This window comes from Barbus barbus (genome assembly GCF_936440315.1).
Source record: "Barbus barbus genome assembly, chromosome: 39".
Classification (NCBI taxonomy): domain Eukaryota; kingdom Metazoa; phylum Chordata; class Actinopteri; order Cypriniformes; family Cyprinidae; genus Barbus; species Barbus barbus.
This window is the reverse complement of record NC_136717.1, coordinates 24,307,224-24,324,713: the sequence shown is the minus strand read 5'-3', so window position 1 is coordinate 24,324,713 and position 17,490 is coordinate 24,307,224. Positions and strand designations below refer to the sequence as shown.

The window sequence follows — 17,490 nt, the reverse complement described above, 5'->3', positions numbered from 1 at the left end:
CATGTAAGGCTGGGGTCACAGGACGGACGCTCTGAACGCTCACCGACACACAGTACCAGCGCACATCTCTCACGACCTCTGACCTCCAGCACACACACACACACACACACACACACAGGTGTAAAGCACTAGAATAACTGTAATTCACTATATACTTAGTGCATACTATATTGTTTTGGGAATTGGTGTTTAAGTCAATTACATTTTCAAAGCAAAATCTTACTTTTTTACCATTTTGTTTAGACTTTCAAAATACAAAGTACATGTTTTACAGGTCATCATGACTTAAATGTTTCCCTAGATCATGATGACCTGTGAAATATGTACTTTGCATATATAGGCATTACATATTTTTGTCCATCTTACTGTGCCAACAAGCCATTTAGATTGCTACCCTGTGAATTTTACTTAATTTTTGTTTAAAGTCGGCACAAAACAGAATTTGCATTGACATATATCTTAGTCAAACAGCTTCTGGAATAAGGAAAATTGTAGGACAGGACTTTATTTTGTCCATCAAATCATTGATCATTGACTATTATAGTTTTTGTTAATATTTTCAATTAGATTTTTTAGTTTTGTTGCATGTTGTTTTCATTTTTATTAATATTATTATTTTAAATATGTATATAGTTTGCATTAATGTTTATTTATTAGTCTTAGTTCATTTAGTTTTATTTATTTTAGTGCACCCAGTTAAACTAAATTGATATGAGAAATGCTTAGGCAACTTGCTGCAATAAAATGTTTTTTATTTCAGTTAATGTTTATTTTGTTTCAAGGAAAATATGGTTTTAGTTAATGATAATAACCCTGCCACAATATTCTATAAAAAAATAATTGCCAATTTTGATTTTATGGTGACTTTAAACCCATTTAAAATCCATTTCCTTGTAAAATGAGTAGACGTCTCATCAGTCAGCACAACATAATCTTCTACGTGTCTGAAAATGGCTGCATTGAACTGTCAAACAACTATAAAATGATCAAATGTAGATGTTTTTAGGCTGAATAATTTTATCTGAGTAAATTGTTCACTTTAAGTACTATTTCTCTGTATTTTACACCCTGTCACTGCTAGAACAAAACCTAGCAAACACACACAATCAGTGTGTCACCCTACAATAATCACAATCCGCAGAAGAACAATAAAACATCATTGTGCATGATGCTGTTATATATGAAGCTGTATGTATGAAGTAATGGCAAGAAGGAGAGGCTGTACTAAAAGTAAATGTGTGCATTATTTGGAAAGAGATTATTGTCATACTTTAAAAATGTTATGAGATACAGACATAACAGATGGGATGAGAATGAATGTGTCTGTGTGAATCAGATGATTAATGTTTATACATATTGTAGTATCTCTGCAACCTCCTGCAAGAAGTTTACTATGGTAACCAGAGATTTCCAATATCCCATAGATATGATGGGATATTGATTCGTGAAGGAAAAATGCCAAATGAGATCTTCTAGAGCAGTTAGATTGAGATTTGGGTTACTTTACAATGATTTTACTGTGGTATTTTGAGTGAAACTTCATTACCACGGTACATTCATTAACATTGTGGCTACAGTTTCTGATGCAAAAGCACTGCGATCGAGCTCATCTATCGCACACCAGCTCTATTCCCCCAGCATGCATCACTGTCAAATTTATGAGCTGCTGCTCTGTCATTGGTTGACTGACATTTCCCATGATCCTCTGCTCTGACCGGGGATTCTGTTAATTTGTTTTAATGAATCAAAAACAACTAATGTTGACTTGTCGTCTGGTAATGAGATGAGGAAGCTTATATACTTTAGCCCTTTAAATTCACAAGGCAAGAACCTGTGAGTTATATTAAACCCCTTGCCGGGGTGATCAAACACACACACACACACACACACACACACACACACACACACACACACACACACACATGAATCATGAATGTTGAGAGCAGATCAGGTCTTCGGGATGTTGCATGTCTACAGCAATTCTGCATGAACCTGCATGTGCTGGATGTCATTTACAATGAGGCAGAGAGCAAGCGTTTTGGCCTTTTAATAAGGATTTTTTTTTGTTTCACAAGCCGGTTTTGATTATCTGCTGAATTAGTGCTCACGTAGCTGGTATTTTCCTTTTTTCGCTTTAGCGTGAGTGAACTGTTTTGTGTAAATGCAAAGCAGAGGTGAGGTGGATGCTAATGGCTGCGTGCCTGTGAGAGCCTCTTCATCCCGTGCGTCTGTTCACTTTAAAAGGTTTAGATTTGCATCCCTGGAGACCCCGAGCACTCAAAACTCATCCACTTTAACATACGGGCACACCGGAGAGCCTCTTCAAACCTCTTATTGCTCTCGGAGAGCGCACACACACACACACACATGCGACAAACACACACAACCCCTGCAACAAGCTACCTGTTGTACTGTCATCGAATAAAGCTTTAAAGTCAAGATGAGCCTGTTTACTTCCTGAATGCATGTTTCTGGTCTTATTTTACACGATTCAATGGTGCACAGTATTAAAATTGTCTTCGCAATCTAAATAAAATCACAATATATGGATGGATGTTTCATGTTGACTTTAGCTACAAACTTACATACACGCAGTCATCCAGCATGCAATCACACACACGGCACGGATACAGTACATGATTATATACAGGTGTGATTTTATACTGAAGCTCAAACGCGTTTGGTTTGGATCTTCAGTCAGCCCTGTTGTCCCCTTATTTGTGTATTGAATAGTACAGACTCCAATCTGACCTATATGATCTGATGAATCTGATCTATATGCTTGTATTTTTTTTTGTACTTTTAACATTTTTGTCAATAAATCAAATATTTTAGCACTTCTTTTCTGTCTTTTGTGACATGCATCACCTCTATGCGTGTGTAAAGTGCTACAACAGATGATCTATCTATATATATAAAAAACAATAAATGCAATCACACACCTGCCAGACACACATTTTTACACTTATTTTAGGGGAAATCTGTGATTTAAACATGGTGAAATTTGTTCAAATAGAATACTTGCAGCTGACCGTGTCAAATTTGCCAAACTACAAGGACGGAGGATTCTTAATACTTTGTATATGATGGGTGTTGATGGGTCAATCTTCAATTTGTAATTCAAGAGTTCATTTGCAAAAACAGATAACTCCGTTTATAGTCCTGCATTCCAATTAATATCAATCAAACTATAGTTGGGTTGTTTTGATTAAATAATAATAACAAAAAAATACAGCTAACTAACACAATAAAACACAATAAAAACATGATAACACAATGATTTAAACATGATATAAGGACGGAGTTCTCTGTTTTTGCAAATAAACTCTTCAATTGCTGAACTGGTTCTACTGTATCTTTCCACACATACGAACACATCCACACATGTACCTTTGTAACCAGAACACACATGTAAAATATAACGCATGCACACACACTACAGCTCATCGGGCCGAGCGTATGTTCTTGTACTGGCAGAGCAGCAGGTGTTTGAAGGTCTTTTTGAAGGTGATGTTGCAGAGGGCATAGCAAGCGGGGTTAATTGTGCTGTTGATGTAGCAGAGCCAGTAACCGATGGTCCACACGGTGTTGGGAATACAGCTAGAACAGAAGGTGTTGATGAGGACCATCACGTTGTATGGCGTCCAAGTAGCCACGAACGCCACCAAGATGGCCATGATGGTGCGCGTCACTTTCTTTTCCCGAGAGGATGGTGCTTTTTTCTTCTTGGGCGGCTGCTTGGTCATCTTCACGATCTTCCTCGTCACGTGGTTCTGCCTCTCGGTGGCCGGGACGATCTCCACCGTCGCGTTCGAAGGTGCGTAGCAGTCGCCCTTTGGCGATTTGGTGATGATCTTGATGCATGTCAGTTTGGAGCCTCCAGCTTTGGCACGGTGCCTCGCAGTAGCCTGGTTGTCGTTGGCTTTGGATGGCACCGCCTCGTCCTTTTGATTGGTTACAGCTCCACTGCCAGAGGTGGAGTCATTGGAACTTTCTTTCTCCTCTGCAGTAACGCAGTTTCCTCGTCCTCCATCTTCCGCCTCCGCTGCTCCACTCGCCTTGGATGGCGCTTTGCCGTTCTGGAGTTTGGCATCGTGTTGGTTGGCGGCGTCATCTGTTAGCTGGGTCTGTCCTCGGTCTGTTTCTTCAGCTGTTAGGTTGTTGTTGGTGGGTTTGTTGGCTGTGTTTTCGCGGATCTGATTGGATGAGGCTACATCGAGGTTGCCGCCTGATGGCTTGCGGTTGTCCTTCTTGACGCGGCTCTTGCTGGCACGAGATATCTGCCAGTACAGCACCATCATGATGATGACGGGCAGGTAGAAAGCAGCAATGGCCGTGCCGAAAGTGACTGCGGCATTGGAGAAGAACTGAATGTAGCACTCCTTCTCTGGCACCGTGCGCCCGCCAACGATAAACTGCCAGAACAGAATGGCCGGAGCCCAGAGGATGAAGGACAAAACCCATGCCGCTGCAATCATCATGCCTGCCATTTTGGTCGTCCTCTTCACTGGGTAACTGAGCGGCTTGGTGACGCAAAAGTAGCGATCGAAGCTGATGATCAGCAGGTTCATGACGGAGGCGTTGCTGACCACGTAGTCCAGCGCCAACCACAAGTCGCACACGACCGGGCCTAGCGGCCAGTATCCAATCACAATGTAGACTGTGTACAAGTTCATTGAGCAAAGGCCAATGATGAGGTCAGCACAGGCCAGGCTGAATAGGAAGTAGTTGTTGACAGTCTGCAGGCTCCTGTTTACCTTGATGGAGAGCATGACCAAGATGTTCCCTATAACGGTCACCAAGCTTAGTGAGCCGGCCACCAGAACAATGAACACCACCTCCACTGTCTTATACGGGCTCTCGTCCACCGTCTCCTGGGTCTCGTTGCCCTCAGAGGCGTTCCAGAAGGTGAAGTTTATTGTATCCATGGCGTCCACACTCGGGTACAGCTGGTCAGTTCACTATGGGCAGGATGTATGACTTCTGACACCTATGTGGGAGAGAGATGAGGTTTAGTAAGTTGCAAATTATGAATGATTTGAGTCTTGAAACTTTCAATGATCTGCAGATACCACAAACCCAAAAAGACAAACAATGCACTATTTGTAATTTATATAGGCTAAATTTTATCTTACAAAAATGCTTTGGCAGTACCATGGTAAAGTGATCGTATCAAAAGGCAATAGTACATAATTGCATACTTAATAATATGATTACAGATCCATAAAACCTACCATTTTTGAAATACATCATAATAATATAAAACAAAAATAAATAATCTAAATTATTTAATCTATGACACAATTAATTTAATATTATTAGTGAAATGTGCTCATTTATTTTAAGTTGTTTCACAAAAGTTTGTGATGAGTAAGTCCTGTTTGTATTTAACTTTGAGTTATTTTGTACAAGTAAAACACTGTACCGCCAGGCGGTCCAAGTAGGAAAAACTTTACTGTACTAGCATTAGCAAAGCTACTACTCATTGGACAAAGCATCATGCCTCATAGTGTTTTAATATATATGGTTATCATAACCATAAGCTCTATTCTTCTAATTACACAATGGTAGCTTAATGATAGAAACTTCAACATAACAGAGACTCTTTCAAATGTCAAACATAACTGAACATTAAACATTAATAGGTGTTTACTCAAAAAAACACATAAAGTAGCACTTTATTTCAATATTTACTTTCCATATCCAGCCATATACAAAGCATGCTGGGAGCTAACAATCACTGCCAAAATAAAACTGCAAAATTGAGCTAATTCTCTTAAAATAAATAGGTAGCCTTCTTTCATTTTTTTTTCAGTTTAATTATTTCCTTAATTCAAGACTCAAAACCACGTACGTTTCCTAAACAAACAAGGAAAACCTATCTCTTGGTTTTATTAGTGAAAAGTTCTTAATAGTTTCTATAGGCTACAACACTGAACCACAATTTATTTACACCATTTATTTTATAGTGTATAAAATATATATGCTATTTGTAACTATCACCTTAATTTTTAAAATGAAAATTACAAGACTAGGCTTTTTATTACTAGGCTATTTAAACATTAGATTTGTTTTCAGTTTAATGTTACATGCTTACATAATAATGTTTTATATCAGTAAATGATAAAATATAAAAAAATTAAAAGTGAAATTATGTTTTCGCGCCCTAATTAACCGGCGCGCGGGCCGCTGCGAAGAATGAGCGGGAAGCTCGTGAGATGAGCGCAGCCTAGGGTTTACCTCACAGAGGATTATAAAGTAATATTTCTGATTTATAAAATTAAAAAGTACCGAATAACCAACTAAATAAGTACCATGAGGACATCTACCAGTCGAACTTGTTAACAGAAAGTGGTGAGGTGATTCAGCGTTCACCTGAGGGGAACACAGAAGACTTAATATTCATGGATATTCCCTGAAAAGCTGCATATTTTCCTGTTCCAGCTCTGTACAGCAGAAATTATTACAGTAAGTGTGTGTTTTCATACATTCCAGCTGTGTATTCCACACAGAATCCGTCAAAACTTCACCGCAACATCACAGTTTGAAGCGAACAAACGAATAACGAAATCATATTTCAGAGTTAAACTGGTTAGTCTCCATGGAAACAGCGAGCTAGTTTAACTAAGTAGTTTAATGTGGTGCAGTATCGTTGGCTTCATGTTAATGAACATTGAACGGAGTGTTTTTGGATATTTTCCATGATCACACACTCGTAAAACGTCGAAATATCTTGTTAAGAGTGCCAATTCCAGCATCACGCCAATTAAAACGTGAAGGGTATGATTTCAACTAATGTGAATAATGAAACGGATGAAATAACTGAAAGGGAAATTTTAAGCACTGCTCGAACTTGAAAGCGTTCGTGACTTTCAGCTTCTGCTTTAAAGTCACCAGCACGCGCGCTGTCTGATCCATCTCCAGCATTCAATTACACTGGCTCCTCGCGCGCGCGTGCGCCCGTTCACTTCAGTCCTGCTTTATGTCAAGACGCATTTGTGGCTGTATAAGGTTCTTCAGTTGATTTATATGCTTCTTTGGAGATTAAATGTTTCATCACGTGTTTTTTTTAGCTCGGTGTTTTTGATTCTTGGGTTCATTTCAGTAGTAGAACTGAATTAATTAGTACTGTTAATGGTAAATCTCATGTACGTCCAGGTTACATTTCAGCCCCCCCCCCCCCCCCCCCCCCCTAAATAAAATAAACAAAATAAACCTTTATATATATGTGTGTGTGTGTGTGTGTAATTTTTTTTGTATCATATATAATTAACATTTTCTTCATTTTTGGGGGGAGAAACAGGGTTGTAGGTGTTAATTTTTTTTAAATTCGCTCTTCCATAAAGTAAAAAGGTCTTAAATTGGAGCAAAAATCCATAAAGTCGTGCCATTAAAATGTTGCATAAACTGCTAAAAACGAATATCTTCCAAAGTATTTTTGTCTTTTGTTTTCCAATGCAAATATCCAAACATCCTTAAATCAAGATACAGTTACTTGAGATGCAAAATAAAGATCAGAAGTATTGTTTTCTGAGAAACCAAACAAAATTAAGTGAGTTAATGCTTAAAACGAGAACAAATATCTATCAATAAGGTATGACAACTTGTTTTAATCATAAACTCCCTTCATTTTGATCAGTTTCTCAGAAAACAAGACTTTCTATCTTATGTAATTTTGCTTCTCAAGTAAATGTGTCTTGATTATAAGAGTCTTTAGACGATTGCATGCACTGGAAAACATGTGTGATCAGAAGGTACAGTATTTCTAGGTAAGTTGTAAATTTACTTTCATAAAACCTGCAGAAACCTTGCAAAAAAATGTATTTTTCAGTTGTTGTGAAAATAATGTCAGAGGGCCAAAAATGTTAATGTTCCTAAAAATAGTACCCACTGACATTTGTGAACCATGGATGACTGCACACAACAGGTTGTAAGAATTCAGAGCTGGTTCTGTAACCTTACAGCTTTTTGATCCTTTAGACTGAAGATATAAGGAAAAACGACAAATTGGCACTGTCAGTTTAATCTCCCACTTCTGGCTTAGTCGTGCCTTCCCTCTTTGTATTAAAAATCAGGATTAGAGCAAAGGAATGGTTCCCATATGAGCGCCTGGGGGCAAAATTAACCTAATGCTTGTCTGTCTGTCTCTCTCTCTCTCTCTCTCTGTGAATGTGAATAGATACGAGTCCGGTAATGGTGATTAGAGGGAAGAGGTTATCAGTCTTACGGAGCGACAGTTCACTCTGTTTTTCTCCATTAAAACGCTGCCTTATTTGCTGCTTTTCCCCTGAATAACCAGAGAGAATTCACTTATCTCCAGTACCAGAAAGCCCTAATCATGGCGTTAGCCATGGCACTAAGCCAGACTAATCCCTATAAAAACGCTCATGTCCAGCAATCTGTGTTTTTAGAAGAGGCAAATGGCAACAATACAGACGGAGCCCGCTGTGTCTGTGGGGAGGAGTCAATAACCGCAACACGACACATCACTGCCCGCTACAGGCGATCAGCACTCCAGTGTATTCAGACAAGCACAGTTATGTGTACACAGTGGCTCCGTTCCAAAGCCTTGCTGTCTATATAGTCAGCTGCCTTTTATTGCATCCTAATTAAAACAGCAGATTAGGGATGCTGTGCATACTGTGGGCAGCAACTGTGTGCATCACATAAATAACTCCTTACGTGACGCACGCAAGTCAACTGACTCAATCGACTCCAGTAGAGTCCTTTGTTAGCTTATTGATTAACAGAAAAACACAAGATGCTGTGCTTGGTTGGTGCAAATTATTTTGTTGACTGTCATTAAAAAATAAATAAATATATTAACATTTAAATATGTTTTTATATATGTTTGTGTTTATAAGTATATATATATATTATATTATATTTTATATTATGTGCTGCAGTAAAGTGGTCATCTGTTTATATATTCTGATTTAATTAATACTCATAAAAATACACAGCACACATAAATGCATTTATAATTCAGTTGAACTATTTTTATTGATCTTTTAGTATTGAATGACATTTTAATTGACATTTCTCTCACTTTGTTTGCCATATTTTACAGAGCTCATCACAGTGCATTCATTCTATCCGTGAAGGACATGATGCTGCTTCAGATTCATCCGAAACACGATTCATGTCAGGTATCTTTTGCATCTACTCTGTAAACAAATATTATTACTTTTTGTGTAGTTAAAACATTATTGGAGATTGTCTTGCATGAAAATATTATTTTAATCTTTATTCTGTTTCTTCTGTTTTTTTTTTTCTTTTACACAGAAAGTACATTGGAATTTACACTGGAATTTTTTTTAAGTAAATACCAAATTAAAAGATTATATATAATTGTTATTTTATATTTTTTTATTTGTTCATTATTCTTTTATAATATTATTTTCATATTTATTTTTTGTTTGTAATTGTTAAATTATTGTATAAAATATATTTAAGTGTTGTTATTTAAATCTTATTGTTATCGAGTGTGCCTTGAATATACACTTTGATGCCAAAATAGCGTAACATTATAAATAAAATAACTAAATAAATAAATACGGCGTGAAAATAGTTTCAAAGTAAATCCTGCACCTATTTTTTTCAATGTAGAAACCAGCATGTTTTGGAAGGGATCTTTTGTGTTTTTGTAGGCATCCTTTCTTCTGGTTTTTATGTACTTTTGAGCTCTCCTCTCTTCAGGCTGTGTTTTCAGGGCTCGTTTCATTGGGCATTTGTGTGATATTCTGCTTTTGGAGTCATAAAAGCTTGGACCTGCTTGACTAATCAGGTGTAATGGAATGCATTCGAGTCATTAAGCGTCCATATATTCGGTTCTTCAGAGGCCGGCTGTTTGTTTTATAATGACAAACTGCCCTCATTTCGAGTCAGAATTATTCTGCCTGAGACCGCATTCATATCCCACTGCTGCTTACTAATGGAGTTCTCTGATCTCTGGTCCAAATTTGACCCGGCCTTATGTTGAATGACAGAATGGAGAAGTTTGGCATTATGAATAAGTTTTGTGAGCCTTTCGGACTTCAGTCGTTGTGGAATTGGCTCAGTAGAGCTGAAAATTGCCTTTGCCCTATGGGACGCACCAAGCACTGATCTCCAACTTTTGCCCCTTTTCTCTTTCCCCTTTTCTGTGCTTTGCTTACTGTTTTCCTCTCCTATTCGGAGAGAGGGTTGTGTCCGCAGTGTAGCCGCTGTGATAAATCTCAGTGTCTGACCACAGATGCATATATTTACATAAACAGTCAAAGCACAACGGCCATCTTGACCTGTATAATAGATCAGCTCCAATGTTTGTCTTCATTAATGCTCTCTGGACGGTAGCCACAAAAAATAAAAAAAAACACACTCAGCTGATCGTATTGCTCATGAGTCTAAGCCAATCATATAATTGTTACGAGCCTTTTGTTATGATTTTAATAACATTTAGCAAAAGTTCCGCCAGAGCATGTTCATCTTATCTTAATCACAACAATTTTTTTTTACTTTGAAACAATTTTCACTCAGAAATTGGTAGTAAATTTCACAAATAAATACAAAGAAATGGCAAGTAACTACATATGGAAATTTGCTTCCACCATGAAATAAAAAATTATAAAATGTAATTGAGACTTTTTATCTCACAATTCTTTTCTCTGAATTATGAGTTTACATCTCACATTTCTACTTTTGTATTTGCCATAAAAAAATATATATTTTATTCTCACAATTTTCACTTTTTTTCACAATTGCCAGTTTATATATCACAATTCTGCATTTTTATCTCATAAGTCAGACTTTTTTCTCAGAATTGCAAGAAAAAAATTATATAAACTTGGTTGCTAGGGTGATGCTAGGCAGTTTCTTAATATCCAAGTCAAGAGAATTGCAAGTCTCTGATATTATAGTCTGTAGATATTACTTTCAAATGTGAGTTTATGGGATTATTTTCATCTGTTTTATCTGCAACATTAGTTCAGTCGTCCATTTATAGCAAACATGTTTATCTGTAGGATGAATATAGTTTATAGTTTGCTTTCCTAAATCTGGTTTTGTCTCATTGCGGTCTCTAGCTGGACCCCCCTGTGGCTTCGGTCTGGATTATGTTGTTATGGTCAGTGTAATCGAACTATTAGCATCCAGTAATTTACTGTGATGTTGACTGACACACACGGCATCAGTGAGTACAGGACCAGTGTCTTGTCTCTGCTGTATTGACTGTGGCGGTCCTGCAGTGGTCTCTGATTAGATAGTGGCATGAGATTTCAGTCTAAATGGATGAATGGCTCCTCAATGCGATTTTAATGATGTAGTTCTTCTGGTGCAGAGATTGTCTTTCCTGTGCAGCTGATGGCGGTGTGGACAGAGAGAGAGAGGTGTTTTGGGGGTTTTTGGTTGACGTTTTAATGATCAAGAGACTTAAAGTGTGTTTATTTGTCTTTTTTTTTTAAATAGTAGAATATTTAAAATACTTTTTTAAATTTTTATAAATTGTATATATGTGACCCTGTATCACAAAACCAGTCATAAGGATTAATTTTGTGAAATTAAGATTTATACATCATCTGAAAGCTAAAAAAAAAGCTTTCCATTGATGTATGGTTTGTTAGGATCAGACAATATTTGGTCGAGATACAATTATTTGAAAATCTTGAATCTGAGGGTGCAAAAAAATCTAAATATTGAGAAAATCGCCTTTAAAGTTGTCCAAATTAAGTTCTTAGCAATGTATATTAATAATCAAAAATTAAGTTTTGATATATTTACGATAGGAAATTTACCAAATATCTTCATGGAACATGATCTTTATTTAATATCCTAATGAATTTTGGCATAAAAGAAAAATCTATAATTGTGACCCATACAGTGTGTATTCACTGCAAAAAAAAAAGAAAAAAAAGTTGAGCCAACTTAAAATTTTGAGGCAACCAGCTTTTTGCAGATTTTGAGTTCTCTCAGCTTATTTTTGTAGGAGATTCTCTACTTTTTGTTGTATAAACTTAAAACAACAAGTTGAGAGAACTCAAAAATCTGCTGAAGCTGGTGGCCTTAAAATTTTAAATTGGCCCAACTTTTTTTTTTTACAGCGTTGTTGGCTATTGCTACAAATATACCCGTGCTACTTAATGACTGCTTTTGTGCTCCAGGGTCACATATTATAAATTTATAATAACACACTAGACTACTGGTTTTTTAATGGTTTTGAAAGATGTTTATTATGTTCACCATAGCTGCATTTATTTGATCAAAAATACAGTAAAAACTGTAATATTGTGAAATATTATTACAATTTAAAATAACTGTTTTCTATGTGAATTTATTGTAAAATGTAATTTATTACTGAGATGAAAAGCTGAATTTTCAGATCATAACACCAGTCTTTAGTGTCACATGATCCTTCAGAAATCATTCTAATATGCTGATTTTCTGCTTAAGAAACATTTCTTATTATTATCGATGTTGAAAACAGCTGTATATAGGTATATGTATGTAAAATTATATGTATATATGCTGTTCAGGAACATGGGAGATATTAATGTGGTCTTTTGTGATTTTTCTTTCCTCTAGGTGTGTGAGCGATGTTTCCACCCTGTTACAGATATCTGACACAGATGGACACGGTTATATTTGAGTGAACTCGCAGCAGGTGTGTGTGTAGCAGGTGTGTAGGTCAGGCTGAAAGGTTAATGACAAACTGAGGAGAGGCTCTATGAAACTTGAGGCTTGTTGGAAACATTTTGTAATATTAAGTGAATATGCGAGTGTTTATAGTCAGCAGTGAGTGTTTGTGCCCTGAGACAGATGCCTGATTGCGTTTGACAGGCAGCAGTAGTGTTTGCAACGTCTTCCATCTGCTGCTGTCACTCTGGACATTTAGTGTATGACAGCACGCTGACAAACACACTTAACGTCTCTGAATCATCCTGGAAGACATTTACTGGAATGAGCGGCTCTCAAACGTTTCATTCTGACACCTGAAGCCATCAAGTTTGACCATCAGAGCATTAGTGCTGCTAAGTACACAAATGCTCAAGCTGAGGCATTCATAAATATCTGTAGATTGAGTTTTGCTCCATACGTTGTGTGTGCATGTGTGTGTTACGGTCTCTTGGACAGGTTAACTCAGCGCTGGGTTGTGGCGTGGGGCCTCAGCTGTTAGTGTTGGCAGATGGAGATGGTGCTCAGCGGGGCTCTGCGGACACTGGCACTGCCCCTGAAACAACCCATTACGGACACACGGAAACATCTGGAGGTCTGGATATCGACTCGGGACATCTGATGCAATATTAGCACACATGCACATATGCTTTTTGTTACAGCTTCTTTCATTAGACAAAATCCTTTTAGCTGTTAATCAGTCCTGATTTTAAAGTTGTGCATGTTTTGCTTTTGAGTGCATTAGTGCCCATCTATCTTTTTAGCGGCGTTGGTTCCGGAAGTATATTTTTCATAAATGTTTCCCATAGGGATTTTTAAAAAAGTCTTCCTTGAAGAAATATATGGTATAAACCAAACCAACTAGCTACGAGCTGAATTGTGACACTACAAACTTTGATTTAAAGCAAAAAAAAGTGTTTGAAACTTAAAGGTACAAGACTGTGAACTTAACGGCTTTAATGAGGGAAGAAAACCACAATCCCATGATGCATTGTATAGGACAGTCAATCAATGGATAAATGTAAAGCAATTAATTTAAAATAGTAAATTAAATCTACTGTAGGCTCGATTATGTCATTTTTGGTGCTTAATGGAAGATGCAAAATTGTTAAAAAAATATAAATAAATATATGCATATTTAAAATATTACAAATATATAAAATATGTACCTATGAAATAATTTTTTTGTAAAAACTTTTTTCTTCTGCTAATATAGTAAAAGCAGTAATACTGTGAAATTAAAATTTAAAAGAATTTTAACAATGCTTCATGGGTCCTCTTTTGGTGTTGTTTGCTCATTGCGACTCAAATTGGTGGAATTTTCTGGACAGCATTAAAGGAAATGTAGTTTTTCACCACAAATGCCTCTGTTAAACATGATTATTTGAAAAATAAGTGAAAATAATGCAGATGTCTTCCAGAAAAACATATACCACCAATTAACAACCTTAGAACTCACAGCAGGTCTGTCTATAAAGGTTTATAGTTCTAAATCAATTTCCCTATGGAGAAAATGTTTTTACTTCTGGACCCGAATGTTGCACTCTATTTAATTTTCCCCCTGAGGTCCACTTAAAATGCTTTTTGAGCCAATATAGTTTTTCATACCCATTTTCCACCCTCTCTACATGGTTACAGGCTTTTGATAGGTTATTTGATGAGGTTAGACGCCATTTCCCCGGCATCCTCCTAGGTAATGGCCTGGATAAGATGCATTTGTGCGTTAAGGTGAGTAATTCATTTGATCATGTAGATCTGGTCTGTTGTCATAACCTCAGCACTGTGACATATATAAAAGCACATCACATCAGGCGTGTGTGGGGTGTTACAGCAGTTGTGTGTGTGTTTGTCTCGAAGGGTAATGTTCTAGTTTGAGCCATTACAGTCTGACAGCATGCTGGTGTTACAGAAGAGGCCCGGAGACAGACAGATGGTAATGGGTAAGTTTATTGAACCAGCAGAGAAGCAGTAGCGGTGAGTATCGGTCTTGGAATCTTAGGTGAAGACGCTGGAGATTAACTTGGGATCTTGTCTTGCCGGTGACACGGGGCTGGAGGACAGAACGGAGGAGACACACACCGCCGACGAGGAGACTGGAAGGTTTTCCTGGAGCAGACAGACGAGGGATCCTAGGAGCATACACACAAGAGGTAAGAAGGTTATCAGGTAAGTTTGTCAGAAAGGTAGTAGAACTAGGCTTGGGGTAGCACTAGCAGTCCTCTTCGGATTAATGAGACCGGACGTCTAGTGTTTGGCGGTGTGTGTCTTTATAGGAGTGTCGTGATGAGGGACATGAGGTGCAGGTGTTCGTGATCAGAACTCAGGTGAGGGTGTGCGCAGTGATTGGCTGGTGGCAGAGCCTGACAGGTCTGTGACATTATTCCCCTCTCCACGGCCCGCTCCCGAGGGCCCCGACGCCGCGGCGGCCTGCCTCTTCCTCTAGGTGCAGGTCGCTCTGGATGGTTGGAATGGAAATCAGTGAGAAGGGTCGGGTCAAGGATGTCGTCCCGAGGTACCCAAGACCTCTCCTCTGGACCATACCCCTCCCAGTCCACGAGGTATTCAAGTCTGCCGCCTCGGCGTCGGGAGTCCAAAATCTCCTTCACCTGGTAGATGGTACCATCCTCTAGGATCAACAGGAGAGGGGGATCCTCCGTGGGGCCAGGCTCTGTGGGAGGAGAAACAGAAGGGTGGTAAGGCTTGAGCAGGGAAACATGGAAAGTCGGGTGGATCCGGTATTGTGAGGGGAGTTGGAGCTGATAAGTGATGGGGTTGATCTGTCTTACTATGGGAAAGGGACCAACAAATCTGGGACTCAGTTTCTTGCAGGGTAGACGCATCCAGATGCCCTTGGTTGACAGCCAGACCGTCTAACCGGGTTGGTATTCGGGAGCTTCGGATCTACGAAGGTCGGCTGTCATCTTGCATCTACGTACTGCTCGCTGCAGGTGGAAGTGAGCGGCGTCCCAGACCCTCTCGCTCTCCCGGAACCAGTGGTCCACAGATGGTAAGTCCGACGGTTCACCCGACCAGGGGAACATGGGTGGCTGGTAACAGAGTATGCACTGAAAGGGAGTCATGCCGGTGGCCGGTTGGCGTAGGGAATTCTTGGCATACTCGGCCCAGCCAATAAACTGGTTCCAGGAGTCCTGGTGGTCATGGCAGAAGGTTCGGAGAAAGCGAGTTACCTCCTGAATCTTTCTTTCCGTCTGCCCGTTCGTCTGTGGATGGTAACCCGAGGATAGACTAATGGCCACACCTAGGAGTCTAAAGAAGGCCCTCCAAACCCTCGAAATGAACTGAGGACCTCTGTCAGAGACGATGTCTTCGGGGATGCCAAAGTACCGGAAGACGTGGTTGAACATTAATTCTGCCACCTCCATGGCGGTGGGCAGACCCTTGAGGGGAAGGAGGCGGCAAGCCTTGGAGAAGCGGTCTACGATCACGAAGATGCATGTATTTCCATTTGAGGGGGGCAGATCAGTGACAAAGTCAACTCCTAGGTGTGACCAGGGGCGGTTAGGAACGGGCAGAGGTAGGAGCTTGCCTGCAGGTAGACGTCGGGGATTCTTGGACATAGCGCAGTCCGCACACCCGCGGACGAACCTCCTCTGCCATGTTAGGCCACCAGAAGCAATCCTTCAGCAGCGAGAGGGTGTTGTTGGTCCTGGGGTGGCCAGTGCCCAGAGAGGAATGGACGGAGTGAATGAGCGGTGAACGTTGGGACCTGGGGATGTATTGCAGTCCTGGGGGACAGCCCGGCGAGGTGTTAGTGGAGACATTGGAGGAGGTGGTTGGATCCGGTTGCCACTGGATGGGATTGACGAACAGTCTTTCAGGGATTACAGGTTCTGGTTCCTCTGAGCTTTCATCTTGGGAGTCAAAGAGACGGGAGAGGGCATCAGCCTTGATGTTTCTGGAGCCTGGTCGGTAGGAGATTGTGAAGTTGAAACGAGTGAAGAAAAGTGCCCAACAAGCCTGGCGTGGGTTTAGTCTCTTGGCTTCCCGGAGATACTGTAAGTTTTTGTGGTCAGTTAGAACAGTGAATGGATGTTGGGCACCCTCCAACCAATGCCTCCACTCCTCCAGGGCTAGCTTGATCGCAAGAAGCTCCCTGTTACCGATGTCGTAATTCCTCTCCGCCGGGCTGAGTTTACGGGAGAAGGCGGCACATGGATGGAGCTTGGCTGGAGTCCCCTGCCGTTGGGAGAGAATGGCTCCGACTCCAGACGTGGACGCGTCGACCACGACGATGAACGGTTTCCTGGGGTTGGGGTGAACTAGGATGGGCACTTGGGTGAAAGCTTCCTTCAACAGTAGAAAAGCCTGAGTGGCTTCTGGTGTCCAGCGTAGGACCTTGGGCTTATCTCGGAGTAGGTTAGTCAAGGGGCTAGTGATTGTGCTGTAGTTCTGGATAAAGCGACGGTAGAAATTGGCAAACCCCAGGAAACGTTGGAGCCCCTTGATGGTGTCAGGAGTGGGCCATTCTCTGAATGCCTTGCTTGAGAGCCTCCTCAATGTACTCCTCCATGGCCTTCTGCTCGGGGATGGAGAGAGGATAAATTTTGCCACGGGGCACCTGCTCACCCGGTAGGAGGTCGATTGCGCAGTCCCATGGCCGGTGAGGAGGCAGCTGGGAGGCTTTCCGGGGGCAGAACACGTCCTGGAACTGGTTGTAGCAGGCTGGAATGTCCATGGAGAGTTTCTCTGGTGGGCTTTCTATGGAAGTGACGTTGAGGTTCAGGGAGACGGAGGGTGGTGACTTGGGTCGTGGAATTGTGGGGAAACATCCATGGAAACACTGTTCTCCCCATTTGAGTACCTCACCAGACTGCCAGGAGA

The 17,490-nt window shown here is 40.1% G+C and overlaps 1 protein-coding gene across 3 annotated transcripts in view; it reads right to left on the bottom strand.

The window, feature by feature from the left end:
• Positions 1 to 619: 619 nt before the first annotated feature.
• LOC306858415 (muscarinic acetylcholine receptor M2-like) overlaps positions 620 to 17,490 on the bottom strand; it is a 97,279-nt gene continuing 80,408 nt past the window's right edge. For 2 of the 3 annotated variants that reach the window (XM_079398955.1, XM_079398956.1), the window contains one exon: positions 785 to 4,990. In XM_079398955.1, the coding sequence (XP_079255081.1) occupies positions 3,444 to 4,928 (1,485 nt within the window). In that variant the 5' untranslated portion in view covers positions 4,929 to 4,990 and the 3' untranslated portion in view covers positions 785 to 3,443. Of the gene's footprint in view, positions 4,991 to 17,490 lie in introns of all 3 variants that reach the window. The other variant, XM_079398954.1, reaches the window with a different exon arrangement.